This window comes from Macaca nemestrina, chromosome 5, assembly GCF_043159975.1.
Source record: "Macaca nemestrina isolate mMacNem1 chromosome 5, mMacNem.hap1, whole genome shotgun sequence".
NCBI classification, from domain to species: Eukaryota; Metazoa; Chordata; class Mammalia; order Primates; family Cercopithecidae; genus Macaca; species Macaca nemestrina.
In genome coordinates this window covers 147,561,012-147,573,075 of record NC_092129.1, presented here as the reverse complement: position 1 = coordinate 147,573,075, position 12,064 = coordinate 147,561,012, and the positions used below count along the sequence as shown (strand labels likewise).

At 51.1% G+C, this 12,064-nt stretch overlaps 1 protein-coding gene and 1 long non-coding RNA gene across 6 annotated transcripts in view; one reads left to right on the top strand and one right to left on the bottom strand.

Annotated features, from left to right (window-relative positions):
* The window catches only part of LOC139363423 (uncharacterized), a 94,859-nt gene extending 87,974 nt beyond the window's left edge, over positions 1-6,885 (bottom strand). The window contains exon 1 of the long non-coding RNA XR_011623795.1: positions 6,580-6,885. This is a non-coding gene — a long non-coding RNA (uncharacterized lncRNA). The remainder of the gene's footprint in view (positions 1-6,579) is intronic.
* LOC105474495 (signal peptide, CUB domain and EGF like domain containing 3) overlaps positions 1-12,064 on the top strand; it is a 35,924-nt gene extending 23,860 nt beyond the window's left edge. For 4 of the 5 annotated variants that reach the window (XM_011729195.2, XM_011729194.2, XM_024790590.2 and 1 more), the window contains 16 exons: positions 47-163; positions 1,972-2,094; positions 2,597-2,713; positions 3,360-3,485; positions 3,772-3,888; positions 4,035-4,139; positions 4,434-4,550; positions 4,866-5,024; positions 5,268-5,483; positions 5,826-5,987; positions 6,195-6,362; positions 6,881-7,042; positions 7,459-7,656; positions 8,172-8,324; positions 8,434-8,513; positions 11,110-12,064. In XM_011729195.2, coding sequence (XP_011727497.1) covers positions 47-163; positions 1,972-2,094; positions 2,597-2,713; positions 3,360-3,485; positions 3,772-3,888; positions 4,035-4,139; positions 4,434-4,550; positions 4,866-5,024; positions 5,268-5,483; positions 5,826-5,987; positions 6,195-6,362; positions 6,881-7,042; positions 7,459-7,656; positions 8,172-8,324; positions 8,434-8,513; positions 11,110-11,259 — 2,270 coding nt within the window. In that variant the 3' untranslated portion in view covers positions 11,260-12,064. The remainder of the gene's footprint in view (positions 1-46; positions 164-1,971; positions 2,095-2,596; positions 2,714-3,359; positions 3,486-3,771; positions 3,889-4,034; positions 4,140-4,433; positions 4,551-4,865; positions 5,025-5,267; positions 5,484-5,825; positions 5,988-6,194; positions 6,363-6,880; positions 7,043-7,458; positions 7,657-8,171; positions 8,325-8,433; positions 8,514-11,109) is intronic. The other variant, XM_011729196.2, reaches the window with a different exon arrangement.

Sequence of the window (12,064 nt, the reverse complement as noted above, 5' to 3'; positions counted from 1 at the left end):
CCAGGCTTGTAACCTCGTTACCATCCCCCACCTCCCTCCTAAACAGAGACCTGTGCTGTCAACAACGGGGGCTGTGACAGTAAGTGTCACGATGCAGCGACTGGTGTCCACTGCACCTGCCCTGTGGGCTTCATGCTGCAGCCAGACAGGAAGACATGCAAAGGTAAGGACTTTGAGAGGACAGAAGCAGAGTGACCTTTGGTAAGGGCCTGAGGTTGGGACCAGAGATAGGGTGCCTATTATGGAATAACACCTCCCTAGCCTCCTTCTTATGAAGAACCTAGGACATAGCTAAGGGTTGTCTCCTATCTGCCCGTTCCATCTCAGTTCAAGGGACAGAGACGTCCAGCCAGTTCCTTAGTGCCCCCTTCCCCTACCCAACCTTGTTTCCCTACTCTCATTCCTATCCCCCATGGGTCCCTAACCCTCTTAGTTAATGGACATGCAATTCACATTTGCCCCTGGGTCTGGAAGGATATTTGAGCCATGACTTTGTGTGTGCATGAGGTCACAGGTGTGTTCCATAACCTTCTTACCCCACATTCTTCAGACCTTCCCAGTGGGCTCTGGGGAAACAATCTTTCCCCCTCGAAAGGCTGTACTGGTCAAAGGGAGAGTAGGATTCTAGTTAGGAGGACTGAAGCTGGAGCCTGGCTACTTGGGTTCAGATCCCAGCCCTGTCTCTTACTAGCTCTGTGATCCTGGGCAAGTCACTTAATGTCTCTGTGCCTCAGTTTTCCATAGTGCTCGCCTCATACTGTGTTGTGATTAAAAAAGTTGTTATATAAAAAGTACTTAGAATAGTGCTTGGCAAATGGAAACACTTTGTGTTAACTGTTATTACAGTATACTTATACAGTATAACTATACTGTTATTACAGTATAGTTACCCACATTATCCATTCTGTTTCCCTTCCTTTTAATTAGCCAGGTCTGAGGGAGAATGGGGGGGAAGGGAGGAGGAAAAAGGAAGAGTAGCCATACTGAAAATGATGATTCATTAGGTCCATATCCCCTAGTCACAAGGAGTGGGGACTAGGAGGACTGGGCTCGTTCTTTGTGTCTTTTGGCCCAACAGCCGCGAGACGAGGGGGGAGGCTAGGGCAGCAGGTCAGCCAGCCAGAGTTGAGAGGTTTCCTGCTTGGAAGAACTGTTGACAGGTATGCTAAGAGTGAAGTGGAAGGCTGCCTCCCTGCCCCCTCCCCCACCCAGGGGTGAGTAGCCTGGGTCCTGTCTGCCACCAGCTTGGGGAACTTGACCTCAGGAAGGAAGCCATTCACCAGCCCCCCTTTCCCTTACTAGTGCTGAAAGCTGCCTCAGGCCTGAGTCTCTCCAGATCTCTCCCAGTTCAGCCCCTTGCCTGGCCCCCAGCCCTCCCCCATCAGCTACCCAGCCTCACTGGCTCTCTTGGAGGTCCTCCCTGCCTGGCCTCTTTCCCAGCTCCTCCTCTTCCCTAAAGGCTGCCCCTTTTCAGTGAGTCCCTTTTGACTCTCCACCTCTCCCTGCCCCGCACGCCCGCAACCCCCCAACCTGAGAGACAGGAAAGAGATAACCCTACCCACCAGCCTTTCTGGGAATGGCAATCAGCTGGAGACTAAGGGCTAGCCTGTTAGGTCAAATGCCCACCTGCCCCCTCCTCTAGGTAATTCCCTGAGGGCCTGATTCTAGTTTTGGTTCCAATTTGTCCCCTTATAAGAACACTCAACCCCAGAAGAGAGGGTGTTACTAATGGCCACAGATCTCCTGAACAGGAAAGAGAAAGAGGAGAGAGAGGGAGAGAGGGAGAGAGAGAGAGGGAGAGAGGGAGAGAGAGAGGGGGAGAGAGGGAGAGAGAGAGAGAGAATCAAGAAGAGGCAGGCCCAGGACTCCTTCTTTTTTGCATGTCTCTTGTCAGTGAGGGAGGGACCTTTCTCCTTGTTTGTTCTCAGCCTTTGATAGTATCTTTTATCCTGTTTTGTCCTCCTTCTTCAGATATAGATGAGTGCCGCTTAAACAACGGGGGCTGTGACCACATTTGCCGGAACACAGTGGGCAGCTTCGAATGCAGTTGCAAGAAAGGCTATAAGCTTCTCATCAATGAGAGGAACTGCCAGGGTGAGCAGACTCAGGCAAAGGTGAAAGCTGTAGGAGAGGTTCTTATGGGAGAGCTTCAAGGAGGCCAGAGGACTAAAGTCTTAGAAACTCAATAGATATCATGCAGAGTCTCTATAGGCAGTGTCATCCTGCAAATTAGCAAATGGTACTCCCTCCTTCCCCTCAGCGGACCAGCTCCACATCAAAGCACTCAGCTGGGCAAGGACTGAGGGATGAATTTCACCCCAATTCATATCCTTGGCAGAGTAGGACGTACCTAACCACACATGGTGGGCCCTGACCTAAAGGCACTAGATCTTGCAGTTCCTAATTCCAAGGACTCCAATAGAGGGGGCAGAGAAGATGGACTGGCATTGTTAAATCACTGGTCCTAGAGCAAGGACGTGAATAGGGACTCTTCAGTTCAAGGGGGAGAGCCAAGGCCCCTCACTTGGGTCCTTCACCTGAGCAAGGGTCAAGTGCTCCAAGACAGATTCAGTGGCTTGAATCTTTGCTCTTCCAGATATAGACGAGTGTTCCTTTGATCGAACCTGTGACCACATATGTGTCAACACACCAGGAAGCTTCCAGTGTCTCTGCCATCGTGGCTACCTGTTGTATGGTGTCACCCACTGTGGGGGTAAGCTAGTAAGCTTGCACCCCCAGCCACCCTGGCCCCTCACCTCTTCACCCTCCAACTGAACAGGTCCCTGTGTTGGCTTGTGGCTATGGGCAATCCCTGGTGCATACACCATGTCTTCATCCACTGTGACAAAATAGGAGGAATTAAGACAGCTTTTGAAGAACTGGGAGACTGGGGAAACAGCATCCTGCCTCCAAAATTCCTATCTCCCATTCCTATAACTGTCCCTGAAACCCCACTCTCAGCTCCCAAATGACAGTCTCACTGGCTGGGAGGAGTGGAAGGCTTTAAAAAGCTTATCGGCTTGGCCCCTTCTCGATCATTCCTTTGGGGACAGAGATAACGGAAGGAGGTTTGAGCTCTTCTCAAGCCAGTAGTCATCTTACAGTGCCTAGAATACCTTTTTAACTTTTTTAAATTGTAAGAATATTTAACATGAGATCTACCCTCTTAAGTTTTTAAGTGTACACTACAGTATTGTTATCTATAGGCACATTGTTGTACAGTAGATCTCTCGAACTTACTCATCTTGCATAACGCAGGGTACCTGGAACTCTAACCAAAGGCCCTCACTCACTGCCCACTCTCTGGCTCTTCCTCAAACTCCATCGTTGTTTTTCTGTCTCCCTACTCCTTCCCCCAGATGTGGATGAATGCAGCATCAACCGGGGAGGTTGCCGCTTTGGCTGCATCAACACTGCTGGCAGCTACCAGTGTACCTGCCCAGCAGGCCAGGGCCGGCTGCACTGGAATGGCAAAGATTGCACAGGTGGGCAGTGCCCTCTGCTGACCAAAGATGACACTGCAGTTTCAGGGGGCAGTTGGGGTTCTAGAAAACATACATATCATCTTGGGGAAAGGTGTGAGGTGTGAAAGGGTGGAGAATGTAGCCATTTTGAGTTAAAGACATGAAATTTGTAGTAAACAATCCCATCATCAGTCTCCATGGGTACAACAATAGTTATGCAAGTAGCTGATTCCTCCAAATTACCCAACTGAGGGAGAGGGTGGGAAAGGAATGTACTCATTTGCTCAGGCCTCTCTCCCCTTCCTAGAGCCACTGAAGTGTCAGGGCAGTCCTGGGGCCTCGAAAGCCATGCTCAGCTGCAATCGGTCTGGCAAGAAGGACACCTGTGCCCTGACCTGTCCCTCCATGGCCCGGTTTTTGCCAGGTACATGGGAGGAGGGTGCTGGAGAGCTTTGGAGGAGAAAAGAGGAAGGACTGGCCATTCAGGCAGCTCCTTCGTTCCCTTTGGATTCCTCCAGCCAGTGGGGATTGGGAAGGCAGGTCAGAACTGTGACAGGCTCTTTCTCTCAGAGTCTGAGAATGGCTTCACGGTGAGCTGTGGGACCCCCAGCCCCAGGGCTGCTCCAGCCCGAGCTGGCCACAATGGGAACAGCACGAACTCCAACCAATGCCATGGTGAGCACCAGCCCAGAAGCCCTGTTCCCACCCTACTCTCTTAACATTAATCCCTTATTTTTGTTCTTCATCAATCCCCTGGCCTGCCTTTCTCCTGGATCCTCTTTTTTGCCCTGTAATTCTCCACCCCTGCTCCCTCACTCCCTCTGCCCTAACAGCTGATCCCCTTGGCTTTCATAATCTCACTCCCCCAGCCAAGCCCCTGGCTTATTGCCCAGCTTCTCAACATCCCCCATGGCACCTCTGACCTCCATGGGCATCCCATACTGTGCTGAGTTTCTACCATCCCTCTAGAGGCTGCAGTGCTGTCCATTAAACAACGGGCCTCCTTCAAGATCAAGGATGCCAAATGCCGTTTGCACCTGCGAAACAAAGGCAAAACAGAGGAGGCTGGCAGAATCGCAGGGCCAGGTTTGGACTGGGGACCCCATTCCAATTGGCTATCTGGCCACTAAACCCTCCTTACCCCTCAGCTCCTCTGATTAGTGAGATCTCTTTCAAAAACCCACCAGCATCCTGAACTCTAGGCAGAACAGAGGAAAGAGCAGCTGTAGGCATAGCAGCCAAGGAAGTCCCATGCTATTCCCCTCCACCAACTAATTAGGACCCTAGACTAAAACAGGATTGAGAGATAGTTATAGTTAAGAGATCTGGGGAGGTCTGTCTGGGCTGGGAATGAGAACTTTCCAGGGGATGTCCCTGGGGTTGACAAGGCATCTCTCCCAGGTGGTGCCCCCTGCTCTGAATGCCAGGTCACCTTCATCCACCTTAAGTGTGACTCCGCTCGGAAGGGCAAGGGCCGACGAGCCCGGACCCCTCCAGGCAAAGAGGTCACAAGGCTCACCCTGGAACTGGAGGCAGAGGTCAGAAGCGAAGAAACCACAGGTGGGACTGGGGGCACTGTTGGGAAGAGGACTGGAAGGGGAGGGCAGAGGTGGGGAAACCACAGGCCTCAGCAGCAAAAAGAAGGGATGGAGCCTGTACTAGGGGCAGACCCTGCCTGGTGCCAAGCCTAAAAGCTAGTCCCTCTTACCATGCCCCTCTTAGCTCGCAGCTTTGCTCCCCTGCCCTCCTGCTCACAGCAACTCTTTCTCCTCCTCCCCAATACACATGGCCATCCACCACCAGCCAGCTGTGGGCTGCCCTGCCTCCGACAGCGAATGGAACGGCGGCTGAAAGGATCCCTGAAGATGCTCAGAAAGTCCATCAACCAGGACCGCTTCCTGCTGCGCCTGGCAGGCCTTGATTATGAGCTGGCCCACAAGCCGGGCCTGGTAGCCGGGGAGCGAGCAGAGCCGATGGAGTCCTGTAGGCCTGGGCAGCACCGTGCTGGGGCCAAGTGTGGTAAGGGAGCTTACTGGGGAGCAGGGATATAGGAAGGACCCAGTTTGGGCCTGGCTCAGAGCAGGACCCTTTGTGGCCTCAGTTGCATTTCTCAAATTATGAGGCAGCCAGGATGCTCCCTTCCCTGGTCCCAGGCTGAAATCTAGAAGGATGCCAGGTGGGGCCGGCAATCCTCCTGCACACGGCTCTGGCCCTCCTATCCCCCCAAGTAGGATTGTGTTTGTTCCCAGACAGAGATTCTCCCTGAATTAGGGGTTGTGGGGGGGAGTGGGAAGGGGAGTCCCAGGCCTGGGTGGTGGGAATTGTGGGGGTGGGTGGCTAGCGCGGCCGACTCTCCCTCAGTCAGCTGCCCGCAGGGAACGTATTACCACGGCCAGACGGAGCAGTGTGTGCCATGCCCAGCGGGCACCTTCCAGGAGAGAGAAGGGCAGCTCTCCTGCGACCTTTGCCCTGGGAGTGATGCCCACGGGCCTCTTGGAGCCACCAACGTCACCACGTGTGCAGGTGCCAGGGGAACAAACAATACAGAGTGGGGTAGGGTGGGCACTGGGACGCCCATGGGCATGGGATTTCCCAAAAGGCAGGCCCAGGCTCCAGGCCACTCTCTTAGTCAACATCCTGTTTGTATACCTTTGCCCTCTGAGATCGGGTGACCCCATGTGGATGATTCAGGACCATCCCCATCAGAGTTGGGCCATTGATTCATTGCAGGTCAGTGCCCACCTGGCCAACACTCTGTAGATGGGTTCAAGCCCTGTCAGCCATGCCCACGTGGCACCTACCAACCTGAAGCAGGACGGACCCTATGCTTCCCTTGTGGTGGGGGCCTCACCACCAAGCATGAAGGGGCCATTTCCTTCCAAGACTGTGACACCAAAGGTGAGTAAGCTACTCACCTCCGTGGGGGATGCCCCAACCCCAACTACTCCCAAAAAACTCTCCAAGTTCCCAGAGTGGACACTGACCCACCATTTTCTCCAAACCAGTAATAGGCCCAGCTACCTGACCAACCATACCATCCTGCTTCCAGGACCCACCCTGCCCCTCCACTAGTTCCAAGCTTGGGAACTGAGAGATAATTAACAGTCCCACTTACCCCTCCACTTTGGAGAACTGGTGGCATATTCTCCTGCATATCCCAAATGAGTTTCTATCTAGGTTTGGCACTGTGCTCAGCGTCTGAAAGAAAAGGATTGGCACTGTAGCCAACCACTCTGTAAACTCTGTTTTTCCATGGGCTTAAATTCTGGTATGACTGGGAAAGGTTGAGACCCTAGAAAGAACTTTGATGTATCTGATCTCCTGATTCTCCAAGATGAATGTATCCTGTCCATCCCATGCCCCATAACTCCCACCTGCCCGCCATCTTGATTCCTGCCTTTCTCCCTTGCATGCAGTCCAGTGCTCCCCAGGGCACTACTATAACACCAGCATCCATCGCTGTATTCGCTGTGCCATGGGCTCCTATCAGCCCGACTTCCGTCAGAACTTCTGCACCCGCTGTCCAGGAAACACAAGCACAGACTTTGATGGCTCTACCAGTGTGGCCCAGTGCAAGAGTACGTGGCAAGCCAGGCTATGGAAAAGGGAGGAGAGGCGCCTGGGAGCAGTGGACATCTAAAGGAGGGGTGTGAAACCAACAGGGAGCAGGGCTGGGGGGTGGAGGGGCAGGAAAGCCCCACCTTCCACCTCTCCCCAACTCACTCAATCTCAAGGCCAGTTGCTAGGCTAGACCCTGTAGCACCCTCTACCTGGAGACAGGTAATGAGGAAGCAGAGACAGGTGAAGTGAGAAGAGAAGGTACTAAAAGGGCAGGAAGGAAGATGGACCCAGAGCTTGGAAAATAATGATGAACTAGGATGCAGTCTTCTCATAAATGTCTGACCTCTACTTCAGAACTCTTCAGTTCCCCCAGTGCACTTCCCCACTGACTTCCCTTCTCTTTCTTATTTTATCCATTGGGGCTTGGCTGCAGATCGTCAGTGTGGTGGGGAGCTGGGTGAGTTCACTGGCTATATTGAGTCCCCCAACTACCCGGGCAACTACCCAGCCGGTGTGGAGTGCATCTGGAACATCAACCCCCCACCCAAGCGCAAGATCCTTATCGTGGTACCCGAGATCTTCCTGCCATCTGAGGATGAGTGTGGGGACGTCCTCGTCATGAGAAAGAACTGTGGGTGGCTTGCAGAGCTGGGCCAGGGAAGGGCAGTCCAAATCTGGTTAAGGCGGAGAGACAGAGAGACTGATACAGGAAGAAGTGGGGCAGTGAAGTCACGGATCTATGAGGGTGAAACACTGAGAGGCCTTTGGGAATAGAGAAGCTAACAAAGGAAAACAGCAATGATACATGTTTGATAGAGAACAGAGTTAAGAAAGCTAGCAGTGGAGCTAGAACTCCAATGGTGTTACATGTGTCACTTTACTATCCTAGCATTTTTGTCATTCTATTCATTTAAATGTCAAATTTATTACACTATGTGAGCGCCCAGGTATCAAGGAGGAATTGTGGAATGAGCCCAGTGGGCAATGGGAGAGGGTGTGGGGTAGGGTGTGTGTATGTGAAGGGGGAGCCTTTGTCAGAATGATTCTCTTGCCCCATACCCCCACCACCAGCTCTACAGCCCACGTTCTAGGAGGGCTTGGATAGCCTGCCCTGCTGCTCTACTGACATGCTGCTTGCCTTCCCAGCATCCCCATCCTCCATTACCACTTATGAGACCTGCCAGACCTACGAGCGCCCCATTGCCTTCACTGCCCGTTCCAGGAAGCTCTGGATCAACTTCAAGACAAGCGAGGCCAACAGCGCCCGTGGCTTCCAGATCCCCTATGTTACCTATGATGGTGAGCCAAGGAGGTGGGTGAGAAGGGGAGGTACATCAGTTTTGAGAGGGAACCAGGAGAGCAGGAAGAGCTCCCACCCCTGAGCCCCTCCCCTTGGTTGACTTTGCAGAAGATTATGAGCAGCTGGTAGAAGACATTGTGCGAGATGGCCGGCTCTATGCCTCTGAAAACCACCAGGAGATTTTAAAGGTGAGTGAATATTAACAATAATGATAGCTAACATTTAATGAGCATGTAACAAAACAATGTGCAGGCAATATGCTAAGTGCTTACATGAATATTCTCATTTGATAGACACAATACTCTATGAGGTAGGTGCTTTCTCCATTGCCTCCATTTCTCCATTTCTCATTACAGATGAGAAAACTGGGGCATAAAGAGTTAAAGAACCTGCCCCATGGTAAAGCTGGGATTTGAGCCCAAACCCATCCGACTGCAGCGTCACCCACACTATATTACACCTTGGGGAAAACTTGGAAGAAAAAGGGAAAGTGAGGAGAAGAAATGTACCTACCTCTTCCAAGAGACATAGGGAAAATAAAGTATAGAAAGATACTTTTGCATAAGTCCCTTCCTTCCCTTATGCCCTCCCCAGGCCCCATTAAGCAGCAGGAGATCGGCTGGGCACTGTGGCTCACGCCTGTAATCCCAGCACTTTGGGAGGCCAAGGCGGGTGGATCATATGAGGTCAGGAGTTTGAGACCAGCCTGGCCAACATGATGAAACCTCGTCTCTACTAAAAATACAAAATTAGCCGGGTGCAGTGGCAGGCGCCTGTAATCCCAGCTACTCAGAAGGCTGAGGCAGGAGAATTGCTTGAACCCAGGAGGCAGAGGTTGCAGTGAGCCAAGATGGCACCATTGCACTCGGGCATGGGTAACAAGAGTGAGACTCTGTCTCAAAAAAACAAAAACAAAAAAAGCAGCAGATCTAGCACAGCTTTCTCAGAATCAATTTATGTACAGACTTGACAAGGAAAATAAATACTTCCAACATTGAAGAATGAACTAGATGCCCTGGGTCAGTGAATCCCAATTTGAGAAAATCTTCCTTAAGAAACTATAGTCTGGCCAGGCCTGGTGGCTCATGCCTGTAATCCCAGCACTTTGGGAGGCCGAGGTGGGTGGATCACGAGGTCAGGAGATTGAGACCATCCTGGCTAACACGGTGAAACCCCATCTCTACTAAAAATACAGAAAATTAGCCGGGTGCCGTGGCGACGCCTGTAGTCCCAGTTACACGGGAGGCTGAGGCAGGAGAATTGCTTGAACCTGGGAGGTGGAGCTTGCAGTGAGCCGAGATCACCCCACTGCACTCCAGCCTGGGTGACAGAGCAAGACTCCGTCTCAAAGAAACTATAGTCTGGCTGGGCGCAGTGGATCACGCCTGTAATCCCAGGCGGGTAGATCGCCTGAGGTCAGGAGTTCCAGACCAGCCTGGCCAACGTAGTGAAACCCCATCTCTACTAAAAATACAAAAAATTAGCTGGGCGTGGTGGCGGGCACCTACAGTAATCCCAGCTACTCGGGACCCTGAGGCAGGAGAATCGCTTGGACCGGGGAGGCAGAGGTTGCAGTGAGCTGATATCATGCCATTGCACTCCAGCCTGGGCAGCAAGAGTTAGACTCAGTCTAAAATAAAAAAAAAGAAAAAAGGAAAGAAAAGAAACTATAGTCACAGTCATAGAATTATCCTTCATAAATTATCATTGCAAAGTAGTAGCAAAATTTTTTATATTATCATCAAAATAAAAGCCTTGACAACAAAAATCGCCTAGAACTTGCAGACTTCAAAGAATATACTTTAAACAATACTTTTCAAACATTTTTAAAGCATCTGAACCCTTATTTCATTCAAATCAAATGTACTGTGGAATTCCAACACATAAAGCAGTACAGCTGTTCTGATTAAAGTGGGGTAAGAGGCTGAAACCCCTACTTCTTATTTGAAAAATCCACTGATGCCGTGGAAGGAGCACCAGCCTAGGAGCCAGAAGATCTGAGTTTTAATGCACAGTGCCTGGCACCTAGTAGGCTCTCCACATACCATGCTGCTGTTGCAGACAGGGTGGTCAGGAAAGGTTTCTAAGGAGAAGAGACCCAAATGAGGTAAAAGGGCTCCCCATTAGATGAGGGAGGAGCATTCCAAGCTAAGGAGCATGGGAGCAATTTAGTGTGTTCAGAAATCTCAAGAAGGTTAGTGTGGCTCAACAGAGGGAGCAAGAGTGGAGGTGGAAAGCAAGACACAGATCACATTCAGCCTATGGACCATGCAAGGGACTCAGCTTTACTCTGAGTGATAAAAGAAACCAGAGAAGACTTTCAAACAGGAAAAAGATGAACTAATTAAAAACACAAAAAGTCACTCTGGCTGCTGTGGGGAGAAGAGTCTGTGGAGGGACAAAGACATGGAGACCAGTTAGGAGGCTACTACAGTACTCCAAGTCAGAGATGATGGTGGCTTGGGAAGATGATAAGAAGTGGTCAGACCCAGACATATTTTGAAGGTAGAGTGAATAGGATTTGCTATACTTGTAAGCAAGAAAGAGGATTCAAGGATGGCTCCAAGGATTGGGGCCTAAGCAACAGAAGGATGGAGCTGCCACTGACTCAGTTGTGGAATTCCAGAATAGGGGCAGATGTTGGGAATGGGAATCCAGAGTTGCCCTCTGGATATATTCAGTGTAGGATGCCTAGTAGACATCAAGAAGGGCTGCTGAGTCATGGTGTTCCTCTTTCCCACCCCCGACGCTGAGGCTGACATTGATCCCTGCCATCCTTTGCAGGACAAGAAGCTCATCAAGGCCTTCTTTGAGGTGCTAGCCCACCCCCAGAACTACTTCAAGTACACAGAGAAACACAAGGAGATGCTGCCAAAATCCTTCATCAAGCTGCTCCGCTCCAAAGTTTCCAGCTTCCTGAGGCCCTACAAATAGTAATCCTAGGCTCAGAGACCCAATTTTTTAAGCCCCCAGACTCCTTAGCCCTCAGAGCTGGCAGCCCCCTACTCTCAGACAAGGAACTCTCTCCTCTCTTTTTGGAGGGAAAAAAAAGTATCACTACACAGACCAGGCACTCTCCCTTTATGTCCTTCTAGTTTCCTTTCTTTGTCTCTCTCTGCCTGCCTCTCTACTGTTTCCCTTTTCTAACATGCTCCCTAGAAAAGCCATTCAGTACTGGCTCTAGTCCCCCTGAGAAGTAAAGAAACAGTACAGCCCCTTCCACTGCCCATTTTACCAGCTCACATTCCTGACCCCATAAGCTTGGAAGGGTGCTAAAAGGCCCATGAAGGAAGTGGGTCTGGTGGGGAATGGGGAGGGGAAAGAAGGGCTTCTGCCATTATAGGGTTGTGCCTTGCTAGTCAGGAGCCAAAATGTCCCCTGGCTCTGCTCCCTAGGGTGATTCTAACAGCCCAGGGTCCTGCCAAAGAAGCCTTTGATGTACAGGCTTAATGCCAGCACCAGTCCTCTGGGGCACATGGTTTGAGCTCTGTACTTCCCACATGGCCAGCTTTCTTGTCTATACAGATCCTCTCTTTCTTTCCCCACATGTCTGCCTGGGGTCTACTCCATAAGGGTTTACAAATGGCCCACAACACTGAGTTAGTGGACACCGGCTAAATGAGGAAAAGCAGCAGGCATTGTCATGTTAAATGCCCCGCTGTAGCTCCCTGAGAGAAGGACTGTAGCTCTGCAGGACAGAAACCAGGTTTTAAAGCATTGCCAAAAAAAAAAAAAGAAA